Source organism: Lontra canadensis, unplaced genomic scaffold, assembly GCF_010015895.1.
Source record: "Lontra canadensis isolate GAN:19392208 unplaced genomic scaffold, GSC_riverotter_1.0 scaffold216, whole genome shotgun sequence".
NCBI lineage: Eukaryota > Metazoa > Chordata > Mammalia > Carnivora > Mustelidae > Lontra > Lontra canadensis.
Window position 1 is genome coordinate 382,622 of NW_022631210.1, and position 18,685 is coordinate 401,306.

General features: G+C 37.6%; 1 protein-coding gene across 2 annotated transcripts in view; it reads right to left on the reverse strand.

Annotated features, from left to right (window-relative positions):
* KLF8 (Kruppel like factor 8) overlaps positions 1 to 18,685 on the reverse strand; it is a 295,796-nt gene that overhangs the window by 27,754 nt on the left and 249,357 nt on the right. The window contains exons 4-5 of one of the 2 annotated variants that reach the window (XM_032848968.1): positions 15,651 to 15,762; positions 7,990 to 8,129 (exon numbers count right to left, since the gene is read on the reverse strand). The exons of the other annotated variant lie outside the window; for it this stretch is intronic. Of the exons in view, the coding sequence (XP_032704859.1) occupies positions 7,990 to 8,129; positions 15,651 to 15,762 (252 nt within the window). The remainder of the gene's footprint in view (positions 1 to 7,989; positions 8,130 to 15,650; positions 15,763 to 18,685) is intronic. 2 annotated transcript variants of the gene reach the window in all.

Consider the following 18,685-nt stretch of genomic DNA (forward strand, 5'->3'; position numbering starts at 1 on the left):
AACATGACAAAATACAGCATCCTATCTTGATAAAAACTCTTAAAAAAGTAGGGATAGAGAGAACATACCTTAACATCATAAAGATCATTTATGAGAGAGCCACAGTTAACATCATCCTCAGTGGGGAAAACCTGACAACTTTCTCCCTAAGGTCAGGAACATGACAGGGATGTCCACTCTCACCACTGTTGTTCAACATTGTACTGGAAGTTCTAGTGTCAGCAGTCAGACAACAAAAATAAATAAAAAGCATCAAAGTCAGGAAAGAAGTAGTCAAAATTTCACTCTTCATAAGATGCTCTATAGAAAATCCAAAGATTCCACCAAAAAATTTATAGAACCATTACAGAAATTCAGCAGTCACCAGATATAAATTTAATGCACAGAAGTCTGTTGCATTTCTATACACTAACAATGAATTACAAGGAAGAGAAATTGAGGAAAGGATCCCATTTACAATTGTACCAAAAACCAGAAGATAACTAGGAATAAACTTAACCAAAGGTGTAAAAAAAAAAATCTGTATTCTGAAAACTATAGAACTCTTATAAAGGAGGAAGACGTAAAGAAATGGAAAAACATTTGATGCACATGGATTGGAAGAACAAATAAAGTTAAAATATCTAGAGTACTGAATTAAATGTAATTCCTCTCAAAATAAGACCATCATTTTTCACAGAGCTTGAACAAAGAATTCTGCAACCTGTATGGAACAAGAAAAGAACCTAAATAGCCAAAGAAATGTTGAAAAAGAAAACCAAAGCCAGAGATATCTATATGGTTCAGTAGTTAAGTGTGTGCCATCAGATCAAATCATGATCCCAGGGTCTAGGATTGAGTCCCACATTAGGCTCCTTGTTCAGAGGGGAGCCTGATTCTCCCTCTGTCTGCTGCTCCCCCTGCTTGTACTCCCCCACCCCGACAAATAAATAAATAAAATCTTAAAAAAGTAAAAAGAAAACCAAAGCTGGAGGCATCACAATTATGGACTTCAAGACGTATTACAAAGCTGTAATCATCAAGACTATGGTACTGACACCAAAACAGATAGATAGATCAATGGAACAGAACAGAGAATCTAGGACCTAGGAATGAACTCTCAATTCTATGGACAACCAATCTTTGACAAAGCAGTAAAGAATATCCGATGGAAAAAAACAACAACAGTCTCTGCAGCAAGTGGTGTTGGGAAAATTAGACAGCCACATGCAGAACAATGAAACTAGATCATTTTCTTACACTGTACACAAAAATAAATTCAAAATGAATGAAAGACCTAAGTGTGAGATAGGAATCCATCAAAGTCTTATAGTAGAGCACAGGCAGCAACCTCTTTGACCTCAGAGACAGCAACTTATTTCTGGACATGCCTCCACAAGCAAAGGAAATAAAATAAAAAATGAACTATTGGGACTTCATCAGAATAAAAAGCTTTTGCACACCAAAGGAAACAATCAACACAACTATAAGGCAACCTAGGGAATGGGAGAAGATACTTGCAAATGACTTATGAGATAAAGGGCTGGTATCCAAATCTATAAGGAATTTAGGGGAATATACCTGGATATCTATCAAACCATTTTGAACATCCATGAAATCAACCAGAGATGTAAAAATATATATCTGGATCTCTACAAGCAGAAAAATGACTTCTCCTTGAAAGGTAGGATATGTTGAGTCATTAATGTAAAGGAAGATATAGGGATACTAACAGAAGTGGGGGAGCCTCCATAAGCTGGCTTCTGGAAATTGATATAACATGGGAGTGTTATAACATGGGACCACAAAATCAGAACCTTTAGTAAGGGACTCAGTAAGACTGAGATTATTCCCTGCATCTTCTCAGACCACAGTGCTTTGAAATGGAATTCAACCACAAGAAGAAGTTTGGAAGTAATTCAAACACTTGGAAGCTAAAGACTATCCTGCTCAAGAATGTTTGGGTCAACCAGGAAATTAAAGAAGAACTTAAACAATTCAGGGAAAACAATGAGAATGAAAGCACATTGATCCAAAACCTATAGGTTACCACAAAGGCAGTCCTAGGAAGGAAATGCATAGCCATCCAAGCCTCTGCCAAAAAATTAGAAAAAAAAAATAGCAAATGCACAAGCTTAACTTAAACCTGAAGGGCCTGGAGAAAGTACAGCAAGTAAGGCATAAACCAAGCAAGAGGAGAGAAATAATAAAGATTAGAGCAGAGGTCAATGAAATAGAAAACAGTAAAACAGTAGAACAGATCAAAGAAACTAGAAGCTGGATCAAAGAAACTAGAAACTATAAGATTGATAAATCTCTGGCCAGAATTACCCAATAGAAAAGGGAAAGGAGGCAAATTAGTAAATTCATGAATGAAAGGGAGAGATCATGACTAACACCAAGGAAATAGAAACAATTATTAGAAATCATTACCAGCAACTATATGCCAACAAATTTATCAATCTAGATAAATCAATGCACTCCTGGAAACATATAAACTACCAAAACTGAAACAAGAAGAAATTGAGAATCCAAACAGAACATTAACCAGCAAAGAAATTGAAGCAGTAATCAAAAACTTCCCAAAACCAAGAGCAAGACCAGTTGGCTTCCCAAGGGAATTTTACCAAATATTTAAAGAAGAAATCATACCTATTTTACTGAAGCTATTCCAAAAAATAGAAATAGAAGGAAACCTTGCAAACTCATTCTATGAGGACAGCATTACCCTGATCCAAAAACCAATTCTCAAAAAGGAGAATTACAGATCAATACTCCAGATGAATATGCCTGTCCAGATATTCAATAAGATCATAGTCAATAGGACTGAACAGTATATTAAAATGATGATCCACCACGAGCAGGTGGGATTTATTCCTGGGATGCAAGGGTGGTTCAATGTTCACAAGTGAATCAACATGATAGAGCACATTAATAAAAGACAAGAACCATGTAATCCTCTCAATTGATACCGAAAAAGCATTTGACAAAACACAACATGCTTTCCTGATTAAATGTATAAAGTACTTTTTTTTCCTGATAAAAGTATTTCCTGATTCAAAGTATAGGGATAGAGGGAATATACCACCATATCATAAAAGCCTACAGCAAATATCATTCATTATCTATGAAAAGCCTATGGCAAATATCATTCTCAATGGAGAAAAGGTGGGAGTTTTTTCCTTAAGGTCAGAAATACAACAGTCATGCCCATTATCACCATTATTGTTCAACTAATTACTGGAGGTCCTAACCTCATCAATCAGACAACAAAAAGAAATAAAATGTACTCAAATAGACAAGAAAGAAGTCAACCTCTCTTCACAGGTGATATGATACCTTATGTGGAAAGCACAAAAAACTCCACCCCCAAGTTGTTAGAATTCATACAGCAATTCAGCAACATGGCAGAATACAAAATCAATGCACAGAAATCAGTTGCATTTCTATACATTAAAATGTAACTGAAGAAAGAGTAATTAGGGAATTGATTCCATTTACAATAGCACCCAAAACCATAATATATCTAGGAATAAACGTAACCAAAGAGGTAAAGAATGTATACACTGGAAACTATAGAACCCTTATGAAAGAAATGGAGGAAGACCAAGAGAGATGGAAAAACATTCCATGCTTATGAATTGGAAGAATAAGCATTGTTAAAAATGTTTATGCTTCCCAGAGCAATCTACACTTTCAGGGCAATCCCTATCAAAATATCATTGACATTTTTCACAGAGCTAGAATAAACACTCCTAAAATTTGTATGGAACCAGAAAAGACACTGAATTGGCAAGGGAATATTGATAAAGAGATCTAAGGCTGAGAGCATCATAATGCTTGACTTCAAGCTATATTACAAAGCTGTCATCATCAAGACAGTATGGTATTGGCACAAAAACAGATCCATAGATAGATGGAACAGAACAGAGGCCCCAGAAATGGACCCTCAACACTATGGTCAACTAATCTTTGACAAAGCAGGAAAGAACATCTAATGGGTAAAAGACAGTCTCTTCAATAAATGGTGCGGGGAATACATGACAACTACATGCAGAAGAATGAAAGTGGACAATTCTTTTACACCATACTCAAAGACAAACTCAAAATGGATGAAAGACCTCAATGTGAGATGGAATCCATCAAAATCCTGGAAGAGAACATAGGCAATAACCTCTTCGACTTCGGCCACAGCAACTTCTTTCAAGATACACCTCTAAAGGCAAGGGAAACAAAAGCAAAAATGAAGTTTTGGGCTTTGTCAAGATTAAAAACTTCTGCACAGCAAAGTAAACGGTCAACCAAAGAAGCAATTGATGGAATGGGAGAAGATATTTGCAAACAACATTACATATGAAGGAGTGGTATCCAAAATGTACAAAGGACTTATCAAACTCACCACTCCCCCCAAAAAAAAATTATCCAGTCAAGAAATGGCCAGAAGACATGAACAGACACTTCTCCAAAGATGTAGAAATGGATAACAGACTAATGAATAAATGTTTAACATCACTAGCCATCAGGGAAATAGAAATGAAAACCTCAATGAGATACCACCTTATACCAGTTAGAATGGCAAAAAATTTACAAGCCAGAAAGCCACAAATTTTGGCACAGAAGTGGAGTAAGGAGAACCCACTTACACTCTTGGTGGGAATGAAAGCTGCTATAGCCACTCTGGAAAACAGTATGGAGATTCCTCAAGACATTAAAAATAGTTACCCTATGACCAAGAAATTGAACCACTAGGTATTTACTGCAAAGATACAGGTGTAGTGAAAAGAAGGGGCACATGCACCCCAATGTTCCTAGCAGCAATGTCCACAATAGCTAAACTGTGGAAGGAGCTGAGATGTCCTCAACAGATGAATGAATAAAGAAATTGTGGTTCATATATGCAATGTAATGTTACTCAGCCATCAGAAAGGATGAATACCCACCATTTTATTGAAATGGGTGTTATTGAAGGAGATTATACTAAGAGAAATTAGTCAAGTGGAGAAAGACAGTTATATGGTTTCACTCATAATGTGGAATATAGGGAATAGTGCAGAGGGCCACGGGAGAATGGAGGGAAAACAGAATGGGAAGAAATCAGAGAGGGAGAAAAACCATGAGAGATTCTGGACTCCATGAAACAATCTGAGATTTACAGAAGGGAGGAGGGTGGGGGGATGGGTAACTGGGTGATGGGTATTGAGGAAAGCACATGTTGTCATGAACATTGGGTGTTATGTGTGACTAATGAATCATTGAACACTACATAAGAAACTAATGATGTAGTACATGTTGGCTAGCTAAACATAAAGATAACTTATGAAACTCAACAGACAAAAATCAAATAACCCAGGCAATGAATGGGCAGAAGATATGGACTGACATTCCTTCAAAGAAGACATATTTGGTTAAGAGACACATAAAAAATTATTCAACATCATTCATCATGAGGGAAATGCAAATCAAACCATAATGAGATATCACCTCACACTGGTCAGAATTGCTAAAATTAACAACTCAAGAAACAACAAACATCAGCATGGATGTGTGGAAAGGGGAATACACTTCCACTCTTTGTGGGAATGCAAACTGGTGCAAAACAGTCTGCAAAACAGTATAGAGGTTCCTCAAAATCTTAAAAATAAATCTACCTTATGAACCAGCTATTGCACTACTAGGTATTTATCTAAAGAATGCAAAATAGTGATTCAAAATGGCACATGCACCCCAGTGTTTATAGCAGCATTATCCATAGTAGCCAAACAATGGGAAGAGCCCAGATGTCCATCAAGATACGAGTGTATAAATAAGAGTTTAAACACACACACACACACACACACACACACACACACACACACTGGAATACTACTCAGCCATCAAAAAGAATGCAATCTTACCATTTGGGGCAACGTGGATAGAACTAGAGTGTAATATACCAAGTAAATTAAGTCAGTCAGTCAGAGAAAGACAAATACCATATGATTTCAGTTATGTTTGGAAATTAGGAAACAAAACAGAGGAACATAGTGGAAGGGTAGGAAAAATAAAACAAGATAAATACAGAGAGAGAGAAAACCATAATAGACTCTTCATTATAGGGATGAAACTGAATGTTGCTGGAGGGGAGGTGGATGGGGGGGATGGGATAATTGGGAGAAGTAGGGTACTTGTTATGAGCACTGGGTGATATACAACTAATGAATCATTAACCTGAAACTAATGAATCTACCCTGAACCTAATAATACAGTACATGTTAATGAATTTGAATTAAAAAAAGAAAAAATTTAAAAGAAATATGATATTGATATTATGGAAAATTGATATCAGGAATTTTAATGTGATAGTAATCTTCTGCATATTTAAAAAAAATCTTTATCTTTTAAAAATACATTTTGAAGTATTTGACTATGATGATGATGTCTGAATCTGTTCCAAAATATTACTGTGGAGAATGGAGGAGTCAGTAGGGATGTGAAAATACAAGATTGGCCATATACTGATATAATTGTTAAAGTCAGGTGAAGAGTACATGACAGTACAGTAAACTATCCCACTTTTACATTTTGAAATTTTTAGGTTAAATACTTAATATATATTTATACATGTATGTACATATATACACACATGCATACACATGCACACACACGTGTGTAATCAACCGGCACTGTACATGAAAGAGAAGCAAAGAAAACATCAATAAGAAGAGTGTCACAGGAATGTTGTGACAATGCAGCCTGGAAAATCATCACCTTCTCATAACTTCAGGGCACAGCATGTAGAATTCTGGTTTCTTCTATACAAATCCTAATACAGCAAATGTAATGCAGTGCATGTTTACGAGAAAGGAAGGTCTCTTTCTTATCCATGGTGTCCACAACTCAATTCTGAGCTGGAGATTATTGGGGAGAAGGAGTTTCCAAAGCAGGGTGTACAAACAAATAACTGAGAATCTACACCTGGCCCATAGGCAGGTTTCTTTGAGTCCATGGTGCTATAATATTTTTTTAATTTTATGCCAACATTCAAAATCTCAGACATTTCACATAAAAATCTTGCTTTTCTTGTTTTCCTTAAAAATGGGAAAATATGGTAATGCTTAGTTGGATTTGAGTGACAGTTCTCTTTTAGATGGGGCAGTGCCCTCCAGTTTGGCACAATCTCCATCAGGTCTGCTTTACTTACTTTTTCTTTTTTTCTTTCTTCCTTTCTTTCTTCCTTCCTTTCTTTCTTTCTTTCTTTCTTTCTTTCTTTCTTTCTTTCTTTCTTTCATTCTTCTTTCTTTCTTTCTTTCTTTCTTTCTTTCTTTCTTTCTTCTTTTTAAAATTTCTTTTCAGTGTACAAGAATTCGTTTTTTATGCACCACACCCAGTGTTCCATGCAACTTGTGCCCTCCATAATATCCAACACCAGGCTCACCCACCTTCCCACCCCCCTGCCCCTTCAAAACCCTCAGATTGTTTTTCAGAGTCCATAGTCTCTCATGGTTCACCTCCCCCTCCAATTTCCCTCAACTCCCTTCTCCTCTCCATCTCCCCATGTCCTCTTTTTTTTTTTTTTAATATGCACCTTTTTCTTTCTAGCGAACAAAGGTATGCTATAGGTTAGTGGATTGTGCCTAGCTCCAAGAGCCTGCTTTAATTTGACTTAGTTTAAATTGCCTTTGTGCTTTCTAATACTCAGTAAAACCTGTGGGAATCTGGTATCAAGGGAGGGAGTGATATCTTAGTTCCTTAATCTTAGCATAAGTGTTATTACTTCCCTATTAGAAAGACACATGAATGTTCAATGGGGATAATGCCTATTCAGAAGACACCAGAATTAGTGTTTTCCTACATTGGTTTTATAAAAGCTACATTTGAATAGGAAAAAGACATAAGGGTAAAATCCATTAATGAAACCTGTGTCCATGAGTATAAATGGGTCAGTCTTTATTTCAAGACTTTCTTCTCTTCCTATCTCTCACAGACTCTGTGTATGTGTGTGTGTTGAGAATGAGGTGGAGGAGCGCAGACCTGTATGGATTCTGCGGTGGGCTTTCAGGTGGGAGCTCTTGGTGTACACTTTGCTGCATCCTGCAAAATCACATTGGTGAATCCGTCTTCTCTTCAACTCAAGAGACTCCTCTCCCTGCATTAGGGTCATTGCTGATGGTCTGAGCAAAGAAAGAAAGATAGTACCAAAGAATGGTTTTACTATGGAAGCTAAATAAATGGACTTACATACAGTGGGATCACCTCATACATAGATTTAATGTGTGCAAATTTAATAGTAGACCTTCAAGAGAAGAAATAATCCAATTAGTTCAAGCAATTCCCTCAAATCTGCCATTCTTCTCAGTAGGGGCAGGTCCCATGAGGTGGTAATGTTACCTTGGGTGGTTTCTGTTCCCAGTGTGGGTATTCCACTCTAACAGGAATCAATTTTGTGTTTATATAAATGTATTTTTTCATACTATGTAGTTGTTAAAAGGCAGTACAACTACTTGATTAGTTCTAAGATAGGAAGTAAAGAGCGCTGTAAACTTACAGAGAGAAACAGTATGCTGTTTAATAATTTCACATTAATAGATTAATTAATAGATTTTTGAAATTAATAGATTTTCAAGGGCAAAATTGGTGGTCTAGACAATTAGAACGTAACTGTCATAACATGCATGTTCGTGCACATGTGTGCATACAAACTCACACCTTCGCTTGCAATGCAATTTACCTATACATGTTTTTTGCTTTTTTATTTTTTTATGTTATGTTAGTCACCATAGAGTACATAATTAGTTTTTGATGTAGTGTTCCAAGAATCATTGTTTCTGTATAACACCCAGTGCTCCATGCAACATATGCCCTCCTGAATATTCATCATTGGGCTAACACATCACTCACCACCATCCCCTCTAAAATCCTCAGTTTGTTTCCCAGAGTCCATGGTCTCTCATGGTTCCTCTCTCCCTCTGATTCCCCCCCCTCTTTATTTTTCCCTTCCTTCTCCTAATGGCTTATATTCCAGAAATAAGTGAAACCATATGAAAATTGTCCTTCTCTGCTTGACTTATTTCACTTAGCATAATCTCCTCCAGTTCCATTCATATTGATGCAAATGATGGGTATTCATCCTTCCTGATGGCTGAGGAATATTCCATTGTTTATATGGACCACATCTTCTTTAACCATTCATCTGTTGAAGGGCACCTCATCTCCTTCTACAGTTTGGCTATTGTGGACATTGCTGCTATGAACATTGGGGTGCATGTGCCCCTTCTTTTCACTATATCAGTATCTTTGGGGTAGATACCCAGTGGTGCAGTTTATGGGTCATAGGGTAGCTCTATTTGTAAATTTTTGAGGAACCTCCACACTGTTTTCCAAAGTGGATGTATCACCATGCATTCCCACCAACAGTATAAGAGGGTTCCCTTTCTCCACAACCTCTCCAACACTTCTCATTTCTTGCCTTGTTAATTTTTTCCCTTTCTAATGGTGTAGGGTGATTTCTCTCTTTGATTTGAATTTCCCTGACAGTTAATGATGTTCAACATTTTTAATGTTTGTTAGCCACTTCTATGTATTCTTTGGAGAAGTGTCTGTTCATGACTTCTGCCCATTTTTGACTAGATTATTATTTTCTTTTGTTTTTTGGGGTGTTCAGTTTGAGAAGTTCTTTATAGATCATGAATACCAGCCCTTTATCTGTAGTGTGATTTGAAAATATCTTCTTTCATTCTGTGGGTTGCCTCTTTGTTTTGTTGACTGTTTCCTTTGCTGTGCAGAAGTTCTTTATCTTGATGAAGCCCAAAAGTTCATTTTTTGTTTCACTTGCCTTTAGAGACCTGCTTTTAAAATATATATATATATATATATATATATATATATATATATATATATATATATATATGTTTAATTTATTTTCAGTGTTCCAGAATTCATTGTTTATGCACCACACTCAGTGCTCCATGCAATACGTGTCCTCCACAATACCCACCACAAGGCTCACCCAACATCCTTCCTCTCTCAAACCCTCAGTTAGTTCCTCCCCCTTCCCCTCCCAAACCCTCAGTTCCTCAGAGTCCAAAGTCTCTCATGGTTCGTCTCTCCCTCCAATTTCCGCCAACTTCCTTCTCCTCTCATCTTCCCATGCCTTCCGTGTTATTCCTTATGCTCCACTAATAAGTGAAACCATATGATAATTGACTCTCTGCTTGACTTATTTCACTCAGCATAATCTCTTCCAGTCCCGTCCATGTTGATACAAAAGTTGGGTATTCATCCTTTCTGATGGAAGCATAGTACTCCATAGTATATATGGACCACATCTTCTTTATCCATTTGTCTGTTAAAGGGCATCTAGGTTCGTCCCACAGTTTGGCGACTGTGGCCATTGCTGCTATGAACATTGGGGTACAGATGGCCCTTCTTTTCACTATATCTGTATCTTTGGGGTAAATACCTAGTAGGGCAAATGCAGGATCATAAGGAAGCTCTATTTTTAATTTCTTAAGGAATCTCCACACTTAAAGACCTGTCTTGAAGGAAGTTTCTGTGGCCAGTGTTGAAGAGGTTACTACTTATGTTCTCTTCTAGGGTTTTGATGGATTCCTGTCTCACATTGAGGTCTTTCATCCATTTTGAATTTATCTTTGTGTATCGTGTAAGAGAATGGTCCACTTTCATTCTTCTCTATATTGCCATCAGATTTTCCCAGCAGCATTTATTGAAGAGATTCTTTTTTCCATTGGATATTTTCTCCTGCTTTGTCAAAGATTATTTGACCATAGAGTTGAGAGCTCATATCTGGGCTCTCTCTTCTGTTCCATTGGTTTATGTGTCTGTTTTTGTACCAAGCTGTCTTGGTGATCACAGCTTTGCAATAGAGCTTTAAATCATGCAATGTGATGCCCCCAGCTTTATTTTACTTTTTCAACACTTCCTTGGCGACTGGGGTCTTTTCTGGTTCTATACAAATATTAAGATATTTTTTATAGCATGTTGAAAATTGCCATTGGTATTTTGATCAGGATGGTGTTGAAAGTATAGATTGCTTTGGGCAACATAGGCATTTTGACAATGTTAATTCTTCAGATCCATGAGCATGGAATGTTTTTCCATTTTCTTGTGTCTCCTTCAATTTCCTTCATGAGTTTTCTGTAGTTCCTGGAGTATAGAAGGTTTCCCTCTTTGGTTAGTTTCATTCCAAGGTATCTTAAGGTTTTTGGTGCTATTGTAAATGGAGTTGATCCCCTAATTTCTCTTTCCAAAGTTACATTGTTAGTGTACAGGAAAGCAATTGATTTCTGTGCATTTGCTTTCATATTCTGCCACATTACTGAATTGCTGTTTGAGTTCCAGTAATTTGAGGGTGGAGTCTTTTGGGTTTTCCACATAAAGTATCATGTCATCTACAAAAAAAGAGTTTGACTTCTTTTTTTTTTTTTTTATCAACTTGAGTACATTTATTTCTTTTTATGGTCTGATTGCTGTTACTAGAAATTCTGGTACTATGTTGAAAAATAGTGGCAAGAGTGGGCATCCTTGTCGTGTTCTTGATCTTAAGGGAAATTCTCTCAGCTTTTCCCCATTGAGAATGATAATCACTGTGGGCTTTTCATTGATGGTTTTTATGAAATTGAGGAAAGTTCCGTCTATCCCTACACTCAAGAATTTTAATCAGGAAGGGATGCTGTATTATGTCAAATGCTTTTTTTTTTTTTTTTGCATCAATTGAGAGGACCATGTGGTTCTTTTATTTCCTCTAACTAATCTGTCCTATCACATTGATTGATTTGTGAATGTTAAACCACTATTGCATCCTGGGGATAAATCCCAGCTTGTTGTGGTGCATAATCCTTTTACCGTACTGTTGGATCCTATTTAGCTAGGATCTTGTTGAGAATTTTGGCATCCATACTCATCAGGGATATATTGGTCTGAAATTCTCCTTTTTGATTGGGTATTTACCTGGTTTTTGGATCAAGGTAATGTTGGCCTCATAGAATGAGTTTGGAAGTTTTCCTTCTGTTTCTGTTTTTTGAAACAGCTTCAGGAGAATAGATATTATTTCTTCTTTGAATGTTTGGTAGAATTCCCTAGGGAACCCATCAGGCCTGGAATCTTACTTTTTGGGAAGTTTTTGATCATTACTTCCATCTTGTTACTGGTTATTGGTCTATTCAGCTTGTCAATTTCTTCCTGATTTAGTCTTGGTACTTTATAGGTTTCCAGGAATGCATCAATTTCTTCCAGGTTGATTAATTTATGGGCATATAATTGTTGATAATTATTTCTGATGACTGTTTCCATTTCCTTGGTGTTAGGTGTGATCTCTCCCCTTTTATTCATAATTTTATTAATTTGGGTCCTTTTTCTTGCCTTGTGGCTAAGTCTTGCCAGTGGTTTATCAATCTTATTAATTCTTTCAGAGAAGTGGCTTCTAGTTTCATTGATCTGCTCTACTGTAGTTCTGGTTTCTAATTCATTGATCTCTGCTCAAATCTTAATTATTTCTCTTCTCATGTGTGGCTCAGGCTTTATTTGTTGTTCTTTCCCCAATTCTTTAAAGTGAAAAGTTGATTTGTGTATTTGAGATTTTTCTATTTTTTTGAGTGAGGTTTGGCTGGCTTTGTATTTCCCCCTCAGGACAGTCTTTGCTGTATCCCATAGGTTTTGGACCCATGTGCTTTCATTTCTTATTGGTTTCCATCAATTGTTTAAGTTCTTCTTTGGTTTCCTGGTTGACCTAAACATTCCTGAGAAGGATGGTTTTTAGCTTCTCAGAGTTTGAATTTCTTTCAAACTTCTTCTTATGATTGAGTTCCAGTTTCAAAGCATTGTAGTCTGAGAATATGCAGGCAATTATTGCAGTATTTTGGTATCAGTTGAGACCTGATTTGTGACCCAGAATGTGTTCTATTATGGACAGAGTTCCATGTGTGTTTGAGAATAATGAATATTCTGTTGTTTTAGGGTGGAATATTCTGTATTTACCTATGGTCCATCTCATCCAGTGTGTCATTCAAAGCTCTTGTTTCTTTGTTGATTTTCTGTCCATTACTGAGAATGGAGTGTTGAGGTCTCCTACTATTAACATACTATTATCAGTATGTCTCTTCATTTTGGTTAACAGTTGGCTTATGTAGTTGGCTGCTGCCATGCTGGGAGCATAGATATTTACAATTTTTAGATCCTTTTTTTTTTGTTTAGACCCTTTAAGAATGATATAGTGTCCTTCTATATCTCTAACCACAGTCTTTAGCCTAAAATCTAATTTGTCTGACATGAGAATTGGTACCCTGTCTTTCTTTTGCCATCTGTTGGCATGAAAGATGGTTCTCCATCCCTTCACTTTCAGTCTGGATGTGTCTTTAGGTTCAAAATTAATCTCTTGTATACAGCATATGGTTGGGTCATGTCTTTTAATGCAATCTGCCACCTTGTGCTTTTTCATGGGAGCATTTCAGCCATTCATTGAGAGTGATTAATGAAAAATATTATTTTATTGTTGTCATGTTGCCTGTGATAAGTCTTTGTTTCTATAGATTGTAAATTTCTGTTCTATGTCACTCCTGAGGTCTTTCTCCTTTTGTAGAACTCCCCTTAATATTTCTTGCAGGGCCAGCTTGGCAGTCACATATTCTCTCAGTGTCTCCCAGTCTTGGAAGCTCCTTGTCTCTCCCTCCACTCTGAATGGCAGCCTTTCTGGATAAAGTGTCCTTGGCTGTCTGTTCTTCTCATTTAGTAAACTGGATATGTCTTGCCAGCCCTTTCTGGCTTGTCATTTCTCTGTGGACAGGTCTGACTTTATTCTGATGTTCTTCTCTCTATATGTAAGAAATCTCCTCCCCCTTGCCACTTTCAGATTGTTTCCTTGGATCTATAATTTACAAATTGTACTATGATATGATGTGGCATTGCTCTATTCTCACTGATCTTGGATGGGGTCCTCTCTTGCCTCTTGGACACAAATGCTTGTTTCCTTCCCCAGATTAGGGAAGTTCTCAGTTAGACTTGCTCAAATAAATCTTTTAGACCTCCCTCTCTCTCCAACCCCTCAGGGATCCCAATAATCCTGATATTGGAATGTTTCATTAAGTCACTAATCTTTTTCATTTTGATTCCTTGATTTTTAATTTGTTTTTCTTATGCCTACTTGGTTTCCTTCTTTTCTATCATCTTACTCTCTATCTCACTAACTCATTTTTATGCCTTGTTTACCCTAGCAGTCTGAGTATCCACTATAGACTGAATTTCATTAATAGCATTTTTAAATTCAGCCTGATCAGATCTCACTTCTGCCCTTAGAGATTCTATATTGTCATTAATATTTTTCTCAAGCCTAGATATCGACTTCTTAATTGTTACTCTGAAGTCTATTTCTGACATCTTGGTTATATCCATATCCATTTGTTCCATGGCAGAGGTCACAGTCTCTGGTTCTTCCTTTTTGGGGGGTTCCTCCTCTTAGTCCTTCTGTTGAGGGGTGGTTGGGAGAATGTACAGAGTCTAAATAATTGAGCACAATCCAAGCAAGATGCACGTGTTTTATAGGGCTCATAGGGTTGTTGGTTTCTTGTTCTTCCACCCTGTCTTCTGGAGGAAGGGCCTGCTACACTGTTACTCAGACATTCCTATTTGAGCAGAATTACCCTGCCCCCTGTGGAGCAGTATAAACTGGTTGGGGGGGGCTTTTGTTCTCTGGTGGTTTTCTTGTTGGCTTTCTGCATCACTTCCAAGAGTCAGAGCAGAAGTGACCATATACAGGGGCACCTGGGTGGTTCAGTGGGTTAGGGCCTCTGCCTTTGGCTCAGGTCATGATCTCGGGGTCCTGGGATTGAGCCCCACATCAGGCTTTGCTCCACGGGGAGCCTGCTTCCTCCTCTCTTTTTCTCTTCCTGCCTCTCTGCCTACTGGTGATCTCTGTCTGTCGAATGAATAACTAAAATCTTAAAAAAAAAAAAAAAAAGAAGTGACCATATACAAACCTGTGTCTCAGAACAGAGAGATTGCAGTCTGATCTTCACTGAGCTCTACAGGTCACACTCTTTCCATTTCTGTCTGTGTGGCTATATCCACAGGATTCTGGGTTGTGCACCCAAGAGCTGAACTCCCACCCCTCACACCCAGGGCTTGGAACATCTCTGTCCTTTGTGCTTCTAAAACTGCAAGCTGCTTCCAGTTCAGACATGCGCTCCTGTAGCTCCAGGTTTCAGTCTTAGGGGCTGTCCTAAAGTTCTTCCCCTCTGCTAATGGTCTTTAAATCTGTGCCCAGTCTCCAGTGTGGGACACTTTTTTGTTCCTGTGTTATTTCATCTTCCCGGCATCAGTGCTTATGGCAGCTCCCTCCCGCTTCCATTTATCTTCTGATATCTGCCAGTGGAATCATGGCTCCCACTTCATACCTCAAGACTGACCACTGGAGATATTCTGTTTGTAAAGATCCAGATCTATCTTGTTATATCTCAGGCTGATTTCATGGTTATTCAGAATGGTCAGGTAGATATACATCTCAATTCAGCAGACCAGTTGATATAGGGTCCCCTACTCCTCCACCATCTTTTCACTGATCTACCTATATTTTGTTATCCTTAAATGCTTACTATTGTATCTGAGAATTTGTTTCACTTCTGCTACAGACACACACACATATATACACAGACAGACCTGAAATAAAGACAAAAGCTACTCACTCTTGCTGTAGTCCCTGAATACCTTGTAAAGCCGAAGATCCACTCTCAATTGCACTCTCCTCACTGTCACTTGGGATATCCAGTGAAGACATGGAGGTGGTGTCAATTTTAACTAAATGCAAAGAAAAAGAGCAGTGTGGGCTACAAATATATATGCCTCTGTGATCATTTTAAGGATTCCCATTTTGCCCCACAATGAGAAGTAGCAACAAGATAGAGAAATAAAGAAAAGTCAAGGATGGAAGAAGTGTGTTTTTATGAAAGGAAGAGAAGAACATTTAAAATTTTCAGCATAGCTAAAATTCCTTTGAGGGAAGGTAATAGGAGCATTCTGGTACCACTGGAATGAGCTTCTCTAGGATAGCTGAGTTAAGTAGGATAGGACCTGAGTATGATTTAATTTTCTATCTCTAGCCTCCACAACAAGGGTGTCCTGAAATGTCTGGCTCAATTCGTGTTTGTTGAGTTGAACTTTCTAAATAGTTTACTGACTGTCCAAAGATCAATGCCTAGGTTCACTTCAGAAATGAGGACATCTTGGGGCGTGCCTAGGTGGCTCAGTGGGTTAAAGCCTCTGCCTTCAGCTCGGGTCATGATCCCAGAGTCCTGGGATCGAGCCCCGCATCGGGCTCTCTGCTAGGGGCGCCTGTGTGGCTCAGTGGATTAAGCCTCTGCCTTCAGCTCAGGTCATGATCGCAGGGTCCTGGGATCAAGTCCCACATCAGGCTCTCTGCTCGGCAGGGAGCCTGCTTCTCTCTCTTTCTCTGCCCACCTCTCTGCCTACTTGTGATCTGTGTCTGTCAAATAAATAAATAAAATCTTAAAAAAAAAAAAAAGAAATGAGGACATCTCTTTTGGCTTTTGTGCCCCCAAATGGAAATGGGTTAATGAAATGAAACACATACCTACTACCTAGTAGGTGCTTGATACATATTGGCATCTTTCCCTTTCAGCTATTTTGGGAGAAGCCTACAAATATTTATTGTCAACCACTGTTGTTTCAGATCCCTACCAAAACTCAATCAAATGGTCACCTGTCTCCTAGATCTAGTTAAAGCTTCGAAATTTCTATATGGGAGAAGCTTAAGCATGGCAATAAGGTTGTGTGGGGGGGAGTGGAACATTTTGCTATTGCAGTTACCTCCATACTCTGATTGTATGTACACTAAAAAGTTTTAAGCATACATTTCTGTGTATGTGTGTCTCTGCATGTGTGTGTGCACGTATGTTACAAATGTCCTAGTATACTAAAATTTTGTGTGCATTATGAAAAATCAAAGTAACATGTAAAGGGTGAGAAAATAGAAATAGAAATGTTGATACTTTCTTTTTGTGCTCCGATAGTTTTGTGTGCATTCCTCATTCACCCACCTCCCAACCAAAGTGTAAGCATCCCTTTTGGAGACTCTTGGGCTAATGGTTTTAGTTTAAAATTACACTGAAATATTTAAAACTTATTTTGTTTATTCAGAGTGGCTCTGGATGACTGAGGAATATTATGGGGGCAATTCAAAGCCCTGTAAAATTATTGTTTAGTGCTATCACTACCTTGATATCAGCGAATTCTCAGGGAATTGTATTTTCTTGTTTCCTTTTTGTTTGTCTTTCTCTTCGTATATGGGAACTGATACTGAAATTTTAATTAAACCCTCAGGGAAATCTCAAAAATAAGACTGTCATAAACACTTATCATTATCACAATTAACCACTAATAGATTATTATTTTTTTAAGATTTTATCTATTTATTTGACAGAGAGAACAAGAGATCACAATTAGGCAGAGAAGGAGGCACAGTGGGAGGGGAGAAGTAGGCTCCCTGCTGAGCAGAAAGCCTGATGTGGGGCTCAATCCCAGGACCCTGGGATCATGACCTGAGCCAAAGGCAGAGGCTTTACCCACTGAGCCACCCAGGTGCCCTAGATTATCATTTTTATTCAGAGAAAACACTACAGAGTCTCAACAGTTCGATGCTTAGTATGTTGTTTTTCAGTCTCCTACATTTGGTGATGATAGAATGATTACAGGCATTAAATTTCAATGAGAAAAGTGTTAGAAAGTATTTTTTATACTGAGCTAAGATCTCATTTTTAGTCATTTCCATCCACATATCTCCCTTTGTCTTTTAAATTCATGCTAAATATTTATCAGCTCCTTGTTTGACATGTATTTGAAATCTCTCACCATCCTAATTCTCTCTTTTGATTATACTCCAATTTCCCAATGTCCTTCCTAAGGCACAACATACAAAACTGATTGTAATTCTACAGATGTGATGAAGCTAAAGATTTTGAACCACATCATACAATTGTCTTTGATCATTTCCAATGACAAATTAAAGTAGACACATCTCCATGATGGGAACTGGGTGGCTGGGAGATAGTGGTCAAAGAGGGACTTAATTTAGTCCTTTCTGAATTCTGAACTTATTTTTAAGATTAAATAAAAAGGAAGATTATAGCATATGAACTCTCTCCTGTACATATTTTCAAGTTTGTTTATCAAATTATTTGTTGCATGACAACTACTATCTATCATTGTGTTAACTTCTCTGAAGATGCACAAAAGGAAATAAGAGATTTTCTCCTTGAGAAATTTACAATTCATTTGGGAAGAATGCCCATATACATGTAACACAGGCAAATAAAAAAAGTAAAATGGAGTGTGATAGATGCCAAATGGAGGGGAGCACAGGGAAGATGGCAATATTTCAAATAAAACTATTTTACCTGTAGGGAAGAGAAAATATATGGTATTGGGAGAGGCAGGTGGTAAGCATGGCTGAATATGTAGGGACAGAAATGTTCTCAACTTTTCCACAAAAGCATTCCTAGTGGCATAGACAGATAAGCACATTTTCTTAGAATGTCCCAGGGTGTGTGCCTTAACAAGCTTAAAGCTATTTTTGGCATTGCAGCTTTATCTTAAAAGGTTACTCAAATTGTACATTTTTCTCTAATAAAAATCACATTTTTAAAATATAAAATGCTTTAAATTACTTATTTTCAAATAACACACAGGTTCCAGGAAGATACAT